The sequence below is a fragment of the Mycteria americana genome, chromosome 1, assembly GCF_035582795.1.
Source record: "Mycteria americana isolate JAX WOST 10 ecotype Jacksonville Zoo and Gardens chromosome 1, USCA_MyAme_1.0, whole genome shotgun sequence".
Lineage (NCBI taxonomy): Eukaryota > Metazoa > Chordata > Aves > Ciconiiformes > Ciconiidae > Mycteria > Mycteria americana.
The window spans coordinates 180,239,355-180,261,797 of record NC_134365.1 but is presented as its reverse complement, the minus strand read 5'-3'; the positions used below and the strand labels follow the sequence as shown (position 1 = coordinate 180,261,797).

Here is a 22,443-nt window from a genome sequence, read left to right as displayed (position 1 = left end):
CCTTGATACCCCTGGGAGGACTAGTCGTAAGTGACGGGACATAGTCCACAGGGAGCTAGACCTCAAAGGCCTGGATCCGTTCCTTTCAACTTCAGTCATTTTCTCAAGGCTCCTGTCTTCCACTAGTCAGCAGGCAGCAGCAGGCATCTCCAGAGGGTAGTTCTTCCCATGGGATTTCTGTGTCCTCCCTGGAAGAACAGACGACGTCTCTGCCTGTGAGCTGTGCTGGTACGGACATGGCGCGTACACCAGGCTCCACTTAGCTGGACTCGTTCTCCAGTCCTTGGGTTTTCAAAGCATCCCTGAGCATCCCTGCTCTCGCAGTCTGACTTCTCTGCTGCAGCACATTCTCATGGGAATGAAAGAGCAGTCACTGAGCTCGTTTCACCTTTTATTCCTAGAGCACTTAGAGAACAATTATACTAATTCTAATAATGACTAAATTTATACTACTCCAGAGAGGGAAGCACAAGGCATTTAATTTCAAAGTTGTTTGACAAGACCATTTTGATGTGTGTATTTTCAGAAGTATGACACAAGTTTCCAAAGTGCCTAATGGGGATAAAAAATGTTTAAATTCATACTCTCAGGTTTTTGGTTTCCAAGAAGCTGAATACTGTTCAGTTCTGTTGGGCATGATCCATCAAATAAAACAAGTTTAAACCAGAGATTTACAGGATTTACTACTTCTGCTTGTTTCTTAATGACCTGTTTCTGGTCATTAGTTATCAGGATGTAAGTGTTTGCATGGAAAAAAAGGATACTTCTGTTGTAGGAGGTATTAATTCTCAGTATCATGACGCAGCACAGCTAACTGCATTTTAGAGTTAATCTTTGCTTTTCAATGAGAAGGGAAAACCCCATGGTTCTTGGTCTGCACGGCGATGCTGATTGATACATGGAACCAGAAATTGAAATACTACATATGCTTTCTCATTTTCCTTTTCCTACATATCTGACAATAAACATTTAGTGCTAGAAATAAATACATTTGGATTTTAGTATTTTTGACATGCCGTGGAGAGAATAATGTCAAACGATGGCGATTTGTCACTTCTCATACGAAGGCGTAGAAGAACGTGTTAGAATTCAGTAGCTAGCATGTAAGGAGAAGGCAGTTATTTTAATACTGATATCCACTGCTAAGAGACCTGAGTAATGATTCCAGTGGATACGGTATTTCATATACCCAAGGACATGTGTCTAAGAGAAAATAAACTCCTGGTATTAATCTAAATCTTGACCCGGTCTTATGCTTCTCACACGGTGCTTCATGTATACTCCTGGTGATTCATTGAGTCTTTCTTGTGCAGAGGTTCGGTGATGAGTCAGGAAAGGGCAAGTTTTCTGCTTTGGGGCTGTCACCTTCTTTTGAACTTTGCTATTTACTTAGGGTTTTTTGTTGTTGTTTCAGTTCAGTTTGATAGCAGTCCGCTATAGCTGTGATTGCTGCGGTCAGCTGTGACGGACATGTGGGCATAGCTCAAGTGACAGTAAAAGCCTTGACTTTCAGACGTTATAGGTAAACATGCACTGAGTTTCCACCTTAATTTTTAAGTAATATAGAAGTGTTTCAGTATTTGTATTAGCAAAAAAAAAAAGCCCCAAAACCAACAAACCAAAACAAAACCCCCCAACAAAATAGATGTCCTAGAAATAGTGAGATTCAAAACATTCTTTTTGCTTGGCTTTATTTTCCTGTTTTTAGAGGAGATGGTGCAAACCCCCAAACCCAAACATTTGGAGTGAAGTCCGAGTTTCATTTAAAACTATACGAGCTTGGCCTTGGTGGTTATGAAGAGAGATGACAGTAAGAATCTCTCTTGCAAATTAAGAAGTAAGGAGTTTCTGTTGGTCTTGGAAGATGAAAATTAACGTAGATGCGTAGGTCGTCTTATTAAGTGCAGTGGCACTGAGATGATGTTTGCTGAACTACTCTTTGGAGATTTACATAATGGATGAGATACAGGAGCTCCAGGCAGCATGACAGTGGAGTTTATTTTATCGCAGAATGTAAAACAAGTGAATTGCCTTAATCTCTGCAGAAAGCAAGGGTAATCTTTTTTTATATGCAGAAAGAGAGCAAGAGAGTTCGTAATATCTTGGCTATTCATGTACAAGGAGCCAAACCTTTCTTTTGAATAATCTGGATCCCTTTAACTATCATACTGTCTTATTCAGGACTTTTAAAGCTCTTCAGGAATGGCAAGCAATGTGCATCTCTCTGTGAAAATATGGCTTTTACGCAGTAAAAATACACTGGGATAATTTGTGGCTTGATAAGAGGCTCATAAGAGGCTGGGTAATTTTCCTAACTGCTACGTATTTAAATATAAAGAAAGCATTTATAAACCAAGCTCACCTTGGTAATAATAGTAATTTCAAAAGTTTTAGAACCTTCATAATTTCAAAGTGGGTGTATGCTGGAAAGAAGTTTTAATATTAATATGAAGAGGTTTCAGGCTTTAATTTACTCAAACCAGTTCACCCACTTTGATTGATGTGGGTGGCTTTTTTTTCTGCCTCAGCTGATGATTCTTTTCAGCATGGAAAATGGACAAAGAAACACTGAAAAAGTAGAATGCTTAAATGTAGATGGTAATAACAACACCCAATTCCTATTGTGTGCTTCTCAACCGTGTATTTGGCTTCAAGCAAGAGTTTGGCTATTACTTTACTCTGAATACAAATGTGCCATTACTCTTTGATCTGTAGCAACAGTTTGTTATGATCAAGGCTACTTAACCACTTTTGCCTGAAGGAGAAGATTTACTGTTGGGCATAGCAGGTTTCCAAAAGAGTGAATGATGTCCTTAGTTTCTGGTTTCTGTGAGCTATATGCAGCTTATGAATCCTTTTGTATTAACCCGATGTCAATTGCTACTTCTTTTAGGAAAGTCTGGGCAAGTAATTAATCATACAGTGTTGCACAGAAACATGGGCATTTATTTGCCTAATATGAAACCAGGTTATTGGAAAAAAGGGGTAATTTCATGAGTGTAGCATTCCATGAGCAGGGTTAGTTTCTGCTTTTGTTCATGAAAAAACTTAAAATATTTCCAGTGATTTTCAGTAGTGATGGACGATACCTAGTCAGTCTACTAAATATGCTGTGCTGCACTCTTAATTCCAGGATGCAGGCTGGGATTAGTTCTGCCAGATTTACTCTGGATACTGGATAGTGATTATTATTTATCAGTCGATGTACAAAGCTAGATTTTTTTCTTTTTACCAGTTTCTTTTTCTGGCTGGGTTTCTAGTAAACCAGTTATTTTTGGCTAGTCGTAAGTCTATATCAGTAATGGTTACTGCAGTACGCAAGGGAGGGCACCAAAGTAATAACCCATTTGCTTACATTTGCTGGGGTCTGTCCGCATCGTGGCCTGGTGGGATCAGATACTGAGGAATGTTTTATAAGGACAAACAGAGTTGTTTTCATCAGAAAGCATTTTAAAACATTGAAATTCTTCCACCGCGGTGGCTCTGAACTCTCCCATGTGGGGATCTTTAGAGTAAATAAATAAAAGATCACACCAGGCAAATGTGATTTAAAGTGTCTGTAACTGTTCCCTAAACGGTGCTAAAATCCTAAATAAGATATGAGCAAGGCAAGCGAGGGGAAAATTTCACTTCAACCTCCAGACTTGCCAACGCACTACGTAGCTACGTAACACCAGACCCTAAGGACACAGAAGAGGATCCTGAAGAGTTGTGGTGTCTGAAGGACCCCCTGGTTAGGACAGCTTCCTCACGCCCTGCTTCTCCACTGCTTACCCTATTCTGGGATGTGTGTACATTCGTCTAGGAGAGAAGTCTCTCATTTTTAATCCAAACGTAAGTGACCTAAAAGTATTTGCCTACATGCGTATCTAGTAAGTCAGGAAAAAAAGGTGTCTTTCCAAGCGTGGCTGAGATAATGTTGCATTTGCTAAGGAACCTAAGTGCTGGCTAGCACGGCTGTGGTTATTTTGTTATACTATTGTTCATGTAGTTAAAAATCCTGAAGCTTTCAGTTGGAAAATTTTAGGAGTTATAAAAATTTTAAAGGGAGAAAAGAGTAAGCATCTACTGCTTGTTGTGCTGTTGTAGCATGGAAGTGTCTGCCTCCTTCACTTCTTTCTGAGATGACAGCTCAAGAATGCTTATTATGCTTAAACTGATGAACCCATATTCCTTGCTAGCGAGGAGTGAAGTTGGGCGTTTCCATCCTGCATCGGCTTGGACTGCTTTGAACCCTGAGGGACATTCAGGTAGCCAGCCAAGATTTCACCCTTCATGGTTGCTTGTTACTAACCTCTTTGTAGGCCATTCAGCATGACGAACAAGTGAAGTACTTAACTAGTGTCGGCCTTGCAAAATTTCAACAAAAATTATCTAATGCAGGAATAAACTTTCACATATGACCCTAGAGCAGTTGTATGGCAGCTGATGATGGTAAAAATCTGAAGGATTATTTGGTAACCTATGTTAAAAGGCTTGCTTTGCCTGAGTAGGGTTCTACAGAGCTTGATAACATTATTAACAGTGATCTCTTGAATTAGTAGTTCCTCAGAGTTGATCGGCGGTATGATTTCTTTTTTTTCTTCCCAGTTTTAGTGTATTCAGGTTAATACTTAATTTTGTGTTTTAGAATAATAAACATAATCCATTGGTCTTGAGAGTATTCTTTCAGGTTGAAAGTAAATTCAGAGCTCTGCTGTTTTTCAGGCAAATGGGCACTCAGAGAGTTGTCATTACTTAAAAAAAAAAAACCAAACCCAAACCAAACCAAAAAAAACCCCAACAACCCACAAACCCAAAAATAACCAACCCCCCCCCCCCAAAAAAAAACCCCAACCACAAAACAACCCCCCCCCCCCCCAAAAAAAAAAAAAAACAAAAACAAAAAAACCCCAAACCAACCAAAAAACCCTCCCACCTGAGTGTTTTGGAGACTAATTTAAACTTAAGAATAAATGATGATAGACTTTCACAATTTTCACTTAAGAGTGGAGAATTTATTATTCCAGGCACCAAACAGGTGATAGAATTACCGTACTTTTTTTCTGTAATTCTTGAAATGCATAATTTATTGATGTCTTCCGACAACATAAAGTATATCACCATATACATAAGGCATACACATACACACAAAAGTTGGGTAGAGGCTCTGTGTTGATGGTGCCGAGCCAGGGGATGGACAGCTGAAGAAACAGCACCAACAATGACATAGCCTTGGTGCTTTTCATCACAAAACATGAGCTGGGTACCTGACATAGATTCTTTAAGCTGAAGTCCTGTGAGGAGTGATTTTTAAGAAAATCCTGAAAGAATTCTTAGAATTCTTTTTTACTTGACACGTGAACCGGTGACTTGGCATGAGCTTTCAATGTGAAAAGCATTCTTGTGAATCATCTACATTGATTGAGGACATTACTCCACAGATTTGTGTCCAGCATCATTCAGTGTCTGATAAACACTGCTCTTGAAACCACTGTGGCTGTGATTTTAGTGGTTAGAATATTTTAGTAATGTTTATTGAATTTCAGCATCCAGAATGATGATGGAGGCAGTTTGTCACATTATTAATGTTACTAGTCCAGATCTCTTCAGAAAGATGCAGTACACATAACACTCTAAGCCTGTGCAGAAATCGTTGCTTAAAAACATGAGCAGCTTAACCCATCCAGTTCTTTTGATGCAAAGTAAATCTAATAAAAGCATTTTATTCTATGTGAGACATAGCTAGTGTGGACAGGAAATCGTTCTCATCATTTTACAGAGTGTAAGCAAGCCACGTGTTGGGAATAAATATGTGATTTATATAGGCACAATTTCTTATTATGTCCTAATGAGAAACGTTAAATATATTAGTATGAGTCAGGGCTTGACACATGCTATAAAGGCTAGGTATGATGCCAAACAACCAATTATCTCAGTGCATTATTTCTTGAAAGCCTTGACATGGGTAAGGTCACTATACATTTTTAATGGGAGCGTGAAGCTAGGTTATAAAAAGATAATACAAATAACAATACTTTGTTAGATCTTCCTGCTGTGCGATGTATAATCAGGTGCACTGACTTAAAGAACACTAATGAGGATTTAAAGGCCCAGCAGGGGCACATTTAGCAGTCACACACAATTCTGTCAAATGCTTTTGCATAGGGCACCTCATTCAAGGTAGAGTTCAACAGCAGGTAGGAATGCATAGTTTTATTGTATAGCTTGGTGTAATACTTCTATATATTTTAGTGAGCATAACGATAACTTGCAATGTTCGGGTGTTTCCCAGGCACTATTGTTTGGCTGTGATTTTCACCATTCATGAAATCAGCCAGGAATGGTTGCACGCATGGACAGACTGTATTGCTGCATTTTCAGCGATCAAGTAATGGCTGAGGGAAGCAAAGGAAGAGGGCTCTGAAGGTATCATTTGAAGTCCATGCTAAGCTGTAGGTGTCTTGTGATGACCATGTCGTTTACCTCCTGGAATAAATCACAGGGAGTGAAATGCTGCAGAAGAATAGACAGTGGCCCACCTAGCTTTAGGGTCCCTTTTTGGCAGTGATCCATACCAGGTACTTAGCAGAAGAATGTCAATTCATTCTTGAGTGCAAGTCTTGAGACTGGAATCCCATGATTTGGAGCTGGTTTAACTTTCATGGTTTTGGCATGTATTATAGTTCAAGAAAAGACATAGGAATATAAACGTGGCTGTTTTCTGTCAGAGCAAAGGACCGTCTACCTTATATGCTTTCTCTAACAACAGTCAATAACAAAGAGATGCTTAGGGAGAAGATGTAGCAAGGTTGTGTGTGGGCTATGGTGTTGCCCTGGTACATCTTCCAAGTTTGCAAAAAATCTAGGGCACAAATACTGCCATGGCCAGAGGTTGTATCTGTATGTTTGTGCTTGATAGCTGTTGATCTACGGATTTGTTTAAAAGCCCAATTGGTTTTGAACAAATTTCCAGCTCATCAGACAAGTGGACTTGTCAGGAGACCTGCTTCTCTAAGTGAGGAAGTCATGGCTTCCAGTGCAAAACCCATGGATTCCAGAGCAAAAAGGCAGCGTATAGCAGGAGGTGGAAGCAGAGACAGGCTGCAAAGGCTGAACACAGAAATACCATGCAGGCATGTAGGGATGGTGTCAGGAAGGCCAAAGCTCAGCTGGGGTTCAGACTTGCAGGGAATATCAAAGGCAACAACAAGAGCTTCTACCACTACATCAGCAGTAAAAGGCTGGACAAGGAAAATGTGGGTCGGTGGGTGAATTATTGACAGCGAACACCGCTAAGGCTGAGGTGCTTCATTGCCTTCTCTGCGTCAGCATTCACCTGCGTGGCCTTCTCACAGACCTCTGTGCTTACAGACAAGGTTCAAGAAGCTGAACCACCCATCATGAATGAAGAGCAAGTCCCAGGGATTACCCGAGAGGACTCAACCCACACAAGCCCATGGGACCCACCTGCCTGCATGCATGGGTGCTGAGAGAGATGGCTGATGTCCTTGCAGCACCCTTCTCTACCATGCTTGAAAGGTGCTGGAGACCATGGGAGATCCCTGATGACTAGAAGAAAGCAAATGGTGCACTCCTCTTGGGATCAATCCAAAAGGGTGATCTGGGGCACTACAGAGCAGTCAGCCTCCCTTTGGTCCATGGAAAAAAAATCATGGAGTGAGTCCTCTGGGAACAGACTTCTGGGCACCATGAAGGAGGAGAAGGGGACTGGGAACAGTCAACATGGATTCACCTAGGATAAAGCATGCCTGACCCAGCTGATTGCCATCTGCAGTGTAAAGTGACTGGAATATTAGATGAGGGGAGAGAAGTGAACATCATTCACCTCAGCTTCTGCAAGGCTTTCAACAGTGTCTCCAACAATGTTCTTGTATATGAGTTACAGTTATTACAGCCTGGATGGGTGCGCAGTCAGATGGTCAAAGACTGGCAGGATGTGTGGGCTCAGGGGGTCTTGGTCAGTTCACAGCCATGTGTGGTGGGAGAATGAGACGCAGTGCACTGAAAGCAAGAGAGGTTCCAGCTGGGTGTGAGGAAACCCTTGGTTTTTCCCCCATGGGGGCTGTCTCCCAGTTGAGCAGGTTGCCCAGAGAGGTTGTGCCATCTCCATCCTTCAAGGTTGTTGAGACCTGACTGGCCATAACCCTGAGCAAGCTGGTCTGACCTCTGAGCTGCACCTGCTTTGAGCAGGAGATTGGACTGGAGACGTCCTGAGGCACCTTCCCACCTGAATTATCCTGGGATCCTAAGAAAAAAAGCATTGGCTATAGCATTCATTGTTCCCTGAATTTTTCCAGGGCTACATGATGTTTCATACTGTAAAATGATATGTTATAAATTAATTACTCATTTACTTTCTCTTTCCCCTAGATACATACTCATGTATTTTGTTTATAGCCTTGAATTTAATATATATGCCCAGTATGATTGGCTGTATATAGCAAGTTTGATATCTCTGAATTTTAAAGATGCTGTAATGAAAGTTCAAAGCATCTGTTAATGTAGTGCTATATGTGCTACTCCTATATCTCCTTCTGATGTTTTTCTGTCATTTTCATGGCTATACCCATAGTTACTTAAAATACTCTTTAATTTTTAAGTTATGTGGTTATTTTAATTATCGGCAATAGTTTTGTTCATGTGCAGTACACTTTTTTTCTAAACATGTTTGAGGAATCGCAACTTCTCTGAGAATTTGTGGGAAATGCGTGTTGGCGACATTTGAAACTTGTTAATTAGAAATTCTTAACACTTAATTAGAATTACCTTTAAAGTGGACCCTAGTTCCACAATAATTTATTGCTTGTGGAATCTAATTTGACAGTTTTGTACATAAGCAATTTGGTCATCCTGTCTTGGGTAAGAAAGTGCCTCGTGAGCAATCAGGTGTCGGCTTCTATCTAGAAGTTGATGTGAGCAGTCTGAGAGCGATGTTATTTTAGACAATTGTTTCACGTATTTGGTGGATACTTAGAAATTCTCGTTCATGACTTGAGGTGCTTTATACTTCGTTCACTAAGTGAACAAAAGTCAGTTTTCCCTTTTTTTTTTTTAAATATACTGAGTGCTACTCACCAGCTTTAATACTAATATTTTCCCAGGAGTTTGCACTGATGCCTCTGGGGAGCGGGAAACCTCAAGCTGATGTTAAATAGAACAGAGATCGGGTTGCGACAAGATGTTAAACGTTTACTGTTTGGGAGTTTCATCAGAGCATCCGCCCTTCCTTTTGAAGTGCCAGAATAAGCAGTTTGTTTGCTCCATGGCGAGAAGTGTATAAAGCAATTCCTGTTCCTCCACGCGCACGTAAGGCGCTGTGCAAAAGGTGCGGGGAAAGGTGATGGAGTAATGCTTAGCTTCTGGCAGATGGTCTGACTTTTTCATCTGAGCGTGCAATCATTCAGCTTTATTTAATTATTCCGTTGTTATTTTGGCATGTGCATGAATCAAACGATCTTCACGTGCAGTTTTGCAAACACTGGCACTCTGGCTGTGCTTCTGCACCGGTGGAGCTGCTGGGGCGAAGGTTGCAGTTACAGCTTTTCCTAGCAGCTGGAATAGGGCCGTCGAAAGAACGTTTTTGGTTTCATCGCTTATTGCCTATCGTATCTATGACTTTGTACGTGAACCGTGGCACATGGTTTCTGAGGTCCTGTGAGAACTGGCTGCGCTCCTTGCAGGTGCATCCTACGATATCTGGGGTTGAAGGGTGCAGCTGCAGACAAGGATGTTCTCCTCCTCCTCCTCCTCCTCTCAAGGCTGCAATGAATTTGCTCTGTCCCTGTAGCTGGCAGTGCAACAAGCTGAGCTGGAAATGAACAACTGACTTCTGGAAACAAGGCGTTATCTTATGGGTGTCATATACTGCTCTCTCTTTAATAGTAAAAAAACCCAACCAAACAAAAAACCCCAACAAAAAACAACCAACAAAAAAACAAACTCAAAAGTTTTTAAAAATTTATTGAGAACAATTGCTTGTGAAATAAAAATAAGGCTTAACGGAATTTCCTAAATTTTAGCGGTTACATTTTTAACCCAAAGGGGTAAACCTGGCTTATCCCGGTTTCCTTTTAGTTCTGCCTCTATGTTGGAGCTCTCAGATAAGTGAGAAACACTTCTACTAGCTAAGAGCAACATCATCTGCTTAACATTTCTGTGGCCCAGTTGCTAGAAGGCAGCTAGGCATATTTAATGACGACATTACCTTATAATGCTCTTATTCAGAGCATATAGTTTGTAATGTCCATGATTTATAAGAAGTCAGCTTTTGGTGCTGACAATCAATTTATCACTATATTTTATCCTAGGGGAGGGAACACAGCACCTGGAGGAGCAACAGTTTTCTCCCTGAGCTAAAGGGTTGGGGATGATCCGCCGGCCAGTCTGCTCCAGCGGGGCATACAGTATTTTTGGTAGCATGTTTGCTTTCTTTGAAACCCAGGATGGTAAGGCCGAGTGTAATTTATGGAGGAAGTAATGATGTCCAGGCCTATGAAACCTCCTATGCAATTGTTTCACTGTTCCCTCTGGGGCTTTGCAGTCGCGGAGCTGAAGGTGTTGTCGCTTTGAGGTGATGGCCCCTTTGGGCTGCAGGCAGTGATGGAGCCAAGAGGCGGCATCTGTCTTCTTGGCAAGGAGCAGCTATATTTGGCCTGCCACACGACATCTCGGACAAAAATTTTGGACTAAACTGTGGCTGCTGCTACATGCTAAATGCTCCCTTTATTCTCCAGCATGCAGGGCCCATGTTGTATCTGTCTTCATGGAAGCAGACTTTGCACGTTGGCAGGTGGGGGGAAGGTGTGCCAACCAGCTCCCCATGCCTTCAGCAGATCATTTTCCTACCAGAGCAGGTAAGGGCAGAATTCAGAGTAAAAGTTCACTGTGTATTTGCTGGTAAGCTCCTGGGCAATGTCATTCAACGCTCATTTGCTCAGCAAATACAAAATATTCACAATTTAGGCAATTAACAGATACAGGAAAATTTTGTCAGATGGCAGAATTATTCCCCTGTATTGATGTCGCATACTCCTTCTCGCACCAGAAGTTAATTAAAAACATGTTGTGGCCTGAGACTTACTTTTTGATTATCTAAACTTTGATTATAGTTTTTGGTAAAAGCAAAAGACCAGGGGACCTCTTGAATGAAAACCTGACCTGAAACTGTTCTCATCAGCTGTTCATGTGATTTTTTTTCTCAAGTTTAATAATTGAGGCAACAACCCACCTAAGAGTAAAAGTAACTTTTAAGTAGTATACGTATTAGTAACTTTTGATCAGTGTATTTGTAGGACTATGAAAATTCTTTTATATTTCCCATTGCAGGTTTTTTTTTTGGGGGGGGGGGGGGGGGGGAGGGGAGGGGTGATGTTTGTTTTTAATTTTAAGCCTCATATTCTTCAAACTCTTCTCCAAACTCAAGGACAGTTGACATAGGATAGCATGAAACTACTTTGGAAATTGAGTAGTAGTTTTTTAAAGCCACTTGACTTGTAACTGTGGTCAAGGAAAAATGGCAGTCTAGGTCAATTACTAGGGTTTTTGTTTGTTTGTGAAAAAGTCATGAATTTCCACTTGATAGCAGTCTTCACTACTTGTCTGTGCTTTGAGAACCCAAAGGAAACTATCAAGAGTTTATTCTACTGTTATGCATCATGAAGTGTTATGAAAAAGGTTTTTTTTAATTCATTCTGGTGTCAAGATAAATGCAGTGCATGCTTTTTCCAAACTTACCCTTTCTTAAGTATATGTCCCTCCTAAATGATGTCTCTTCTTTGGCTCTCCCTTTTTCTGTTGTTTTTGGAGGGGCTTGGGGTTTTTTTGTTAAGCAGGACTTTTAAGTGTAAGATAAAGAAAGTCCTCAAATACTTAATGAATACATTGCTATTTACAAAAATCTTATCAAATATTCTGTGAATGTTGTATTAGAAGGAAAACAATGAAGCCATTAACATTGGTAAAAGTTAAATGTATGGCTCTGGTGTAATTACTGTTACTTGTAACATATGGTGTCTGAATTACGTACTATAGGAATGATCAGTAATTCTTTGTAGAGACAGCTAAAAGTGGCAGGAGAGCCGAGCTGATGTAAAGGGATTTTAAGCAGTCTAAGCTGACAGGGTTGCCTGCTGAGTCTGAGAAATAGCAGATTGGCCTCTAGTTGCCAATGTACTTGACAATCCTCTGTCACCTGGAAGCTGACCACATCTCTTGGGTTCTATTTATATTTGCTAAAACTAATTTAAACCCAAAACAAACCAAAGAGACTTTAGAAGCAAAACATGAGACCTTGGTTCTCTTCACTGAATATTGTCTGGACTTGAACTTTTTCCCTGGAGACAGATTTGTAAATATATATAACGAATGACAACATAGCTACCTCCTTAGGGATTTGGCTACTTAACAACTTTTGGAAACCTGCTGTCTGCAAAATTAGTATTTTTTTTTTTTTTTCCTTCTAAGGGATCTAGGCACCAAAATAGGAATTCAAGAAGCTTGTGTTGCACATGTACATCTTTGTACTGGTAGCAGCAGGATACAGCCGGACATGGTCTGGTACATCAGATGAGGATCTCAGCAGGACGACACGAGCTGAAGGCCAACCATTGCACGTGCTTCTCGGGCATTGACAGCATCGAGTCGCAGCTGCTGTCGAGGTCTGGGCTCTACCTGGCATGCGCAGTTGTAATAAGAGACCACACTCAGAGGCCTTCCTGGAAAGCTTAGAGCTATGATGCCTCTGTGATCACTGGATGCCATGCAGATGCCTTTCCTTGATATATATACCTATACCTAGACTGCCTGCCTCTCACGGCCTCCTATGGTGCGAGGTGATGTATGGAGTTTCATGCACTGCATTTGGGTCCACCCTGAGCTCTGTTCGGGGCTAACAAGCAGACCAGAGAGAGGTATGTAGATCAGTGAGAAATAACCTTGTTGTTAGCTTTAATTATTCTTCATACTCATGTGCTGAGCTGCTGTTCTAGCATATATCCAGAAGTCCATTACTGTGGTGTTTTAAGCTTTTGTTGTTTAGATGAGACATAAACAGCAGCTTGTATGTCCATGTTGTTCACCCAGGCTTCTGCAAACTCTGCGTTCTCTTCTCACTAAAGGAATTTCATTTTTGAATTGGAATGAATTCAAATCAACCCCACCCAGTTTCACATGAAAACAGTATGAAGTTTAAGGCTTCACTCTACTTTTTTCTTAAGAAATTGTTTTGGTTTTCCTTGAAGCATCAATAAATGCAAATGTTCCTTTTCTTTTCTGGTGAATTTGACTGGAAATTCAAGTTTGGAGTAACATGCAGAACTACCAGAATCTCTGCTTTCATTATGAACGTTTCACACAGCTATAGACATAATTACATATGATGAAGATCTTATGGCAAGACATGGGCTGTTAACCCTGATTCCCTGGCAGAACTCCCAGCTGAGTGATTATCTTCTAGCCACATAAATTTACTTTTATTTTCTATCTGATAGTTGTTTCCTTCACTTTTTGGAATGAACTGCTCTTATACATACTGTGGCAATGTTAACTGGTATGCTTCACCCTAGAGATAACTACACTTAAGTGACTAACAAATCTCATTGTATGATATATAAAGGACTTATTTGGAAATTAAGGTCTTCAGGAGATGGAGGTAGTAGGCAATTGAGTGATTCTTTCCTGTGAGAATTTGGAAAGATGACATTCTCCTTGGCTTCCTCTCCCTATGGAGATAGCTATATTTGAGAAGAGATGGTAATCTTTCATTCTTCTTTTACCCCTTGAAACAAAGAGAGAAAACAATTTCAAACTTTGGAAATCTTATCTAGTCATATCCTTAAAAGGATCTGTCATATCTTCAAAAGCTTTGCCTTGACTGGATCACTTCAGATTTTTTGCCCTGAGGTATTATGCTGTCTGTTGCTTTGACTGATGGATAACTTCAATATAATAATGTAAGTAATGAGAATAATATGGGTTTAGGTATTCATGTTCAGAAAAATCAACAAGGTAATCTTATTGCTAGGGCATATAAGTGACGTAGGCTACTTCATGGTTAGTTCAGTGATGTTTCTAAGATGTCTGTATAAAAAAGGAAAACTTAAAAATTTGTGTTTCTGAGCTATCAAGAACACTGTTTTCACAAAAATGACTCAAAATTTTGGAACCATAAAATGAGAATATATGATGAATTCAGAAATTACTGCATGTGCAGAAAACTTGTGTAAAAATAACTAGAAGATGAGGCAGGGAAAGTTGTAAGTCATAGATTTGAGACTGAAAGACTGCTTAAGGGCTGTTCTTGGCTCTTAGCTATTCAAACGTACTCCCCTTAAACTTGAAGCTTTTTACTGTAGCTTGAATGTTGAATTTGAGACTACTCTTCCCCCAACTGATGCTTAATTTCTCAAAACTGAAAGTGTGTCATGTTAGAAGTTAAGTTTGTATAGAGAAGTAAAGGAAGAGTTGGAATGAAGCTGGTCCTGGGAAGAAGGGAGTGGTGGGGGGAGGAGTTTTAGTTTTTGTCTTTGTTTCTCACCATCCAACTCTATTTTAATTGGCAATAAATTAAATGAATTTTCCCCAAATCAAGTCTGTTTTGCCTGTGACGGTACCTCATAAGTGATCTCCCTGCCTTTATCTCAACCCATGAGCTTTTCCATTTTATTTTCCCCTGTCCTGTTGAGGAGGAAGAGTGTGAGCGTGGTTGGGTGGGCGTCTGGCAGCTGGCTAAGGTCAACCCACCAGAGTTACAAAGCATTGAATTGTCAGCTGAACATTTTCGGTGTCTCATGGAAAAGTTCAGAACCATCAGTGGCTTTATCTTGCCAGCGCGCAGCTCTTCAGTGTGACTAAGTAAGCCCATTATCTTCATTAGTGACAGCAGTAACTAGCATCATCCACCTCGCTTCTGTATATCTCTTGCGTTCATGAGATGAAACAAGAGGAGGAGACTGCCTTGCACAGGAACGTAAATGTTTGTCGATCCATGCAGGAAATAGAAGATCTGGGTTCTGGGTGCTCTGAAGCCTGAGCTCACCGCTTTCTTCCTGGGGTTTCGTGGAGTTGTGCCCATCACAGTCTGGCCAGGTTTGGCAGAGCATCATTTCATTTCCGATTCTTTAGTACTGAGCAGCTAGACATGAAATCTTGGAGAGTGGGAGAGACAACAACTGTAGTGTGGGATGGGATGTGCAGTTTCTGTCATCTTGTGCTTAGAAGAAATTATGGAGGGGATCTAGGGGTGTCTTTGGTGGTGTCTCAGGACAGGAGGTTGTTTGTGGCTACAGCTCCCCTGTTGTTGTTAAAAGTTTGCAGTGTGATTCTCAAATGTATGGCTTGGCCAAATTAAAAACTTGGCTACAAAACCACAGCTCTTCTCATGGATGGAGCCAAATTTCATAATAGTGTAATTCATAATTAAATAAGCACTACAGGATGCTCGGGGGTTTTGCACCAGGAGGAGATACCAGTTTTTGTTTTGTTTTCTCTCTTCCTCTAAAGTAGCCAAAGATAATTCGATTAAAACTTGCAACAGAAAGTCATCCGCATGAAGAAGATGCCAGTTGTAGTTGCAGCGGTGCTGTACTGAAAATGTAGGAGGAGGGAGAGTCTTGTTATTCGACTGATTGGCATAGCTTCTCAGAAGAAGAGCTTGTAACCCCGAAAGCTTATCCGTCTTCTGTAACAACTGCTTTAATAGCAGTTGCCCATATGGACCTGGGTATGATTTGTGTTTTTAATTAATCTTTCAAGGGAATAAATGTCCAAAAGTGATTAGTGAAAGGCTCCAATGGATGGCACTGAGAAAGAGAGGTTGATCTCTTTTAGGGTGAGTTAGTTTATTGATCCAAGAGAACAGATGTTTTGGTAAGGTCGTGCAGTGTTTGGCTTGATTATATGCTCAGTTTAGGACATATATCTACTAGGTAAAACAGCCTAGGTGGGTGACTGGAGTCCAGCAGGTGGGTTGGGGTGGGAGGTAGGAGAATAAGGCAGGAAGATCTGTCACACGAATTCAGGTCGCCTTCACCTGGGCAATGTTGGGAGCTGGAAGTTAGCTGCCACAGTGGATGGAGAGTTGAGTGAGCCAGGAGGGGACTGCGGCTTGAAAAATGCGTTGACTCAATACACGTTGGCAATCTCTGCTGGTGGGACTCCTGAGTGTCATCGATTAACGAGGGGCACTGGAGCAGCCTGGCCTCACTCAGGTGTGGATGCTCCATCTGCCTGCCTGACCAGAGAGGCTCCCGGGGGAACTCGGTTCGCACCCCCAGCCCCAGCGGGGATGAGTCAAGCCTCTTTGCCTTAGATGACTGCCCACCGTATGCAAACCTCGGCAATTGCATCCTATTTGCTGAATGGCTTTGAACATACTGTAGCGCAAACGCTGGTGATGGCAGGAGAGCGCAGTTTGGGGAGATCAGCTCTTCTCGGCGCGACTCTTGGGCTAAACGTGTCATCCACACGTATAGCACACGGGCTGGATCTACTCAGCTATTACCAGGCAGCGGACCCCCCCAGGATGCGTCACACAATGTCCTTCCAATTATAAATGCAGAAGGGATCAAATAGTTTGGAAAGAATCTACTTCTGTGATTATTTTTACTCTGAATTATAAATGACCCAAAAGCCAGAGCTATTCGCTGCATTCACTCTTCAGACCGGCACTCAAAAGGCAGAGTGCTGCTTTTAAGAAATATGATTTTAGAGAACAAAAGGGGAAGCGAGCACTCTGAAAATTTAGTTAAATGTAAATGTGTTAAATGGTACATGAACTAGTCAGGTTTTCATGATTTATCAGTTTTAAACTTCAAAGGCTCTGGTTAGCTTGCATTTTTAAAACTAATGAGTTTATCACAGCCAGTGGGGAAAAATGGTTCAAGTATATCAGCTGTAAATTGGTACAAAGCACTAAAAGGGACATTAGCCTCTAATCAGATTCTAACAGTTCATTAAACCTGCCTTTCCTCGGCAGCGCTTTGTCTTCCCCCCTCCTCCTGCCTGCACCTCCTGCGCAAGCCAGCCTCGACCCTGCGTTCAGGCGGGTAAGACCTCCTCAGGGACACGAAGCAATATCAGCTCATCCTTCTTTGTCTACGAGCTAAACAGCCTAAGGGATGCTTGATGATGGTATATTCCTGATCTTGCTGTAAAACTCGACTGTGCCGCGTATAAATCAAGGAGGGAGGGGGACCTCTCTGCTTGCAGAAGAGGCGCTGGGGGAGCCAGGAATGCCAGGCTGGCTCCTGCTCTCGCTCCACCCCAAACCACATCCAAACCGCTGGAGCTCAGATCTGCTTCTGATAAGTAAACAGCGCACCACCCATGCTGGGAAGAGGGATGTAAAGCCTGGAACAATTTCAGCCAGCTGTTTTGTGGTATCAGAGTCCCTCCTGCTCTTTCCCCACCTCATGCCTCCAACGCTGAATAAAGATCAAGCTGCACAAAATAACTTGCTGAGAAGACATACGAAGAGCATTTTTTTTTTCCTTCTTCCTGTTGTGTCAAGCTTAAAATACAGTAGATACACAGTGGTAGCATAGCATGGACCGGGACATGTCAACAGCTTGACCTTTCTTCATTCACACATGTTTGAATGTGGAGGCATTCTGCTGAAAATTAATTGTTTGATTTGAAATTTTATAACTTAAGCATTTAGAGCTTTTTATGAACTATCTAAATCTACTGTTTAAGGAAAAAAATAGAGATTGCATTTGCATTTGCTGTTGCATTTGCTTATCTGCTTCACCATCAAGTTCCTGCCTGCCCTGTCGTATCAAACCGCAGCTCTGTGTGCTGTAACACATGGGTTCAAAGTCAGGGTGATGGGGATTTTAAGCAGGTCATTTGCTCTGTCTGTGGCACCGTGTTGGAGCAGGGGCATATCAGTTTCCCTGCTTTTCAGCATGTTTTGTAAATTACAATAAAGTAAAGGAGTATACAAAAATAAACAGTTGCTGCAATATTTATATGCCTGAAAATGAAGATCCTGGGACGAGGTGCATGAATTGGAAAAAAGAAAATGTTTGAAGTAATTTAAGGTTTTAAAATGTATTTTGGAAGCTTCATTAGGACAGGCCATTTTTCTTAACATTCCCCTGAAGTAGCCATGATAAGAAACAGGGCTATGAACATATTCCTTATGAATAACGGCACCACGCAGTACTGAACTGATCTGCTGCCCATGAAACACAGGGAAGGTGTTTTTTCCATTACAGTGCAGTTATTGAGGACTGCGAGGTAACGGTTAGAGCGGAGGTGAGTTTCCAGATGAGGCTGCAGATAAGTAAGTGACTGTGAATGAGTCACTTATAAGTGATACGTGCTGTAGTTTCGCTGTTTGAAAAATAGCTGGACGTCTTCGTATTTCTGTACCGCTAACCAAGGTGTCTGGATTCGTAAGGTCATTTTCTAGCTTGAGGGATAAAATGTCTTTTATTCTGTCCATGTTGTCCAAACTAAATGGCAGCTGAAGGGGACAGCTTTCAAACGCCAGCCTTGAGCCTTGGCTGGAATAGAAAATTGACTCAGGTTGAGGCAGCGTTTGAACGGAAGGCACAAGGGGTTGTTTTGCATGTCTTCATAAACCGCTCCAGCAACAGCGGGATGAGACATTCAGAGCAGGGATGTTGATTCAGGGAGGCAGAGTTCTGCAAATCTGACTTCAGATTGAAGCTCTCAGCATATGTTGCCCGTTACTACAAGGACAAGGCATGTTTTTAACACACTTTTTAATTTCTTTTTTGTCAGAGGTGAGTGCGTGGAGATTTTCATTGACAAATGCTGATAACTTTACAAGATAATGAATGATATGAAATCTGAGGAGTTGTTGATGTGTGTTAATTTATGGTGTGTGTGTACAGGCCTTCACTATAACTTCTCTGAGTTCAAGTGTATGCTTTCTCTAGGTAATACAGAAGTACAAGTGTTTTGATTGAAATCAAATATACCTAAGTATACTGTCAAAAACCTGAAGCTACTTGACACCACTGCTCTCCTTTTCAGTTCTAAAGCAAGGAATTTATATACGTGCACCTGTGTGATTAATTTCAAATTAAAAAATAGTAATTGGAGATGATTTTCCCTTGTTGCTTACAAAGACTTAGTTCTCTTTTAAGGATAACTGAAAGTATAATTTACTATTTTAACAGAAGTAGTAACTTGGTAACTACTCCTTGAAATTAATATTACATCTTTGTTAACTTTATTTCCACTAAAAGAAACTTACTTACTTCTACAATATTGTAGAAATAAACCTGTGAATTAAACCCAGTGGTTTTCTTTTTCTTTTTCTTTTTCTTTTTTTTTTTTAATTAACCTTGTCCTTTTTTGCCTTAGGACATCAGCGCCTTTGAGAACAGAATGTTAATGCTTGATGGGATGCCGGCAGTCAGAGTCAAAACAGAGCTGCTGGAATCCGAGCAAGGGGTAAGCAGAGGTTTCTATGTGGCCTCACTCTGCAGCGTGCTAGTGACCCTTCCCGAGCTTCTCTGTGGTTAGCTGTCCCTCCCGTTGTATTGTCATTTTCTTTTCTATGTTTTTCTTCATTTCTACCATTTTGGAGCTCATTTTCTTGGGACATGTACCCGTGAGCATCTAGTCTCCTCTGCTGGGAGCACAAAACAAAACTTTGCGGAAGACGTATTGAAGTTATCTGAGATAGCCAAGATGCTGTTGGTGTAATTTTATTATTATAAAAAAAGGTGCAGTTCAAAAAACCGGGAAAGAATAATGGATTACAGTGAAGAAGCCAGATTCATATGTCTGAGAAGCCCATGTATATCTTTGTTGTTCTGCCTTCTTGGCATATTTGCCTTACTGTGGTTGTTTCGTCCTTTATATGCTTGTCCTACTCCATTTTCTGTTTGTGCAAACCTGCTCTCATTCTGGTGGAATACACTTGTTTATCATTACGATAAGAGGGCTAGAAGCTTCGGATGGTTAAATCTGGTATCACGTTGACTGCTGAATACAGGACAGAGATCATGAATAGGATTTTGAATTTTTTGCAGAACAAATGTTTGGCATTGGAGTGGTAGATTTTAGGAAAACAGAAGACTACGTTTTTGAACATATTAAGGGTATTTTCTTATATATGTGGTAATAATTACATCAGGGATTGTAGATTACTATGAGGGCATCTGTATTTAATGGATTTTGCGTTACCATGAATCTTTATTTCCTTGTGTGCATCTTGCGTTATCCCAAAGAATCCAAGCCACCTTACTGCTCTGAAGACAGATGCCTTCAACAAGCAGAGAGCATAATAGAAGCAGCAGTGCTATTGCCATGTAGGGATGGGCTTTTGCCTCCTTCTGTTAGTTGGCTTTTTTCCTTCCTGCTATTTTCTCAATTATTTAATTGAGAATTTAAATGATATGGAAGAGAGGGAATTAACTTTCAGGATGACTGAATTTGAAAGACTTGCCAGGATAGATCAGTTATTCAGGATGTTTTTGAGGCTTTAAGTTTGAGAGGAAAAAAACCTGACGTTTAGTGGAGTTCTTGCTCATCTCTGCCTTCTTGAGAGCAAGTACCCTCAGAAAATACTTCAATACAGCATAATTTGAGGGAACATAAAAGTTGGACTATTGTATAAGCCACAATAATGAAAAGACAGATCCATTAGAGGTAATATTTAATACCTTCTGGATGCTTTGCATTATGTCTTTGTATGTAACATAAACCTTTCACTATATTGTTCAGAAGACAAATGTTTTATTGGTATTTGCCTTTGTCTAGTTTAAAATAAATTCTATGCACAATTCATATTGCTGGGTCCTTTATGAAGAATACTTCCTTTAGCAAAGTGTGATTTGATTCTGGAAGACTTATTTGGTGTCTTAGGAACTGGAAGGAAATGAACAATTTATATAGTTTTTTAATTTCCTTAGGGTTTTTTTAATAAAATTTTACGGACTTCTGTGTAAGCAGAAAATGATGTAATCTTTTTCTTTTCCAGTGACTGAGCTGTTGGACAAAGAGCTTGGTTTGATTTGGGATTTTATGCGCTTTGGTACTAATTAAGTAGTGTCTGGTCAAGAGTCTCTGGCACCTTTATGACTCTTCATTAGGGAACAATCAATAAATACAAAATGAATTCTCCAGTTCACTAACAGAGGAGCTAGCCATTAGGATGGCAATGTTCCAGGAAACAGCTTAAACTCTAAAGAGAAAGGTGGTTGAAACAGATGTTTTTAGCATGTGCTTCAGAGGCTGTTTTGAATATGTAGATGTTGGTAGACATAACAGGGACAAGTGTTTGAAGGATGTGATTACCAAAAGCAGCACGTGGAGCTGTTTGGGAAGATGAGTATCATAACTGGGAAGCATGGAGTGGGAGCTAAAGTATGATCCATGTAGTATGAATTTGAAATGGCGATGTCTGTTTGCGTTGTTATAGTGCCCGGAGTCCCTAGAGTTGCACCTCCGTCGCAGCATATGTGGATGCAGGGAGATGTGATTTCTGCTTTGAAAATTTGAAAACTCAGATGGCGTTTTGAGTCTTCTGAAGGTAGTGGCCAAAGCTTCATCACTTAGGATGCTGAACACCAGACAAGCCTAGGCAAACTTTTCCAAAACCCGTAGGAAGACAGCTGGGTTTTTTGCTGTTCCTGCCTGGTATCTGCTATTGGCTGTAGGTTTGCTGCAAGGGCAAAAGCGAGACATGGTTCAAGGCTTATGAAAAGAAACTTTCATCTATGGTTAGGGGATCCTGAAGGCTATGTCAGTTGTGGAGGAGTGAAACCAACAGAGTCTGAGCACCAGCGGCCCTTGACCAGGGTGGTGAGTGCTGAGCAATCAGACCAGAGAGCACTGAGTTGCCATGCCTCGCTAATGAGGCTTTGGAGGAGCTGGGATAATATCATCTGATCTTTTGTCTGAGAAGGGCTATGGGACCACTTTGAATTGTCTCCTGTTTAAGTCTGAGCCCATATTTCAAGTAAACATCTTCTTGATTTTAAAACCGATCGTGGTGAAGAACCTCCCACAGCTATGCTAGTAGTTACCTGTTCTTGTTGTGAAAGCATGCACCTAATTTTTAATCTGAATTTATCTACCATCAGCTTCCAGCCCTTTCCAGTGGCAACAGAAAAATTCCCTCATGGTGCTGTGTGATGATCTCGCTTAGCCCTTTCGGGGCCAGGCCATACAACGTGTGATGAAGCGAGGGGGGTTGCTCCTCAGGTTGCTGTTGCAGCGTGGAGGCTGCCACATGTGATAGCAAAGCAGCCTGGTCGTGGCGGGTCCTCCGCATTAACAGTGATGGGTGTTTACAAGGCAATTGCTGCAAAACTTTACTGAAATGAAGATTAAATTAATTGTGGGTTCCAAGGTTATGTGCCTACTTCTTGTAGGGATATTGAATGCTTTCCTGCAGGGCACGTGAATATGTCACCCAGAAAAGACGTTTTCTCAGTAGTTGTGCCCTGATTAGCTGTC

The 22,443-nt window shown here is 41.1% G+C and overlaps 1 protein-coding gene across 19 annotated transcripts in view; it reads left to right on the top strand.

Annotated features, from left to right (window-relative positions):
- The window catches only part of KLF12 (KLF transcription factor 12), a 263,394-nt gene that overhangs the window by 81,869 nt on the left and 159,082 nt on the right, over positions 1–22,443 (top strand). For 8 of the 19 annotated variants that reach the window (XM_075527297.1, XM_075527304.1, XM_075527373.1 and 5 more), the window contains one exon: positions 19,339–19,428. The exons of 3 other annotated variants lie outside the window; for them this stretch is intronic. In XM_075527297.1, coding sequence (XP_075383412.1) covers positions 19,339–19,428 — 90 coding nt within the window. Of the gene's footprint in view, positions 1–10,755; positions 10,857–12,465; positions 12,834–13,895; positions 13,953–16,975; positions 17,046–19,338; positions 19,429–22,443 lie in introns of those variants that run through there. 8 more of the 19 variants (XM_075527355.1, XM_075527345.1, XM_075527335.1 and 5 more) reach the window with 4 other exon arrangements.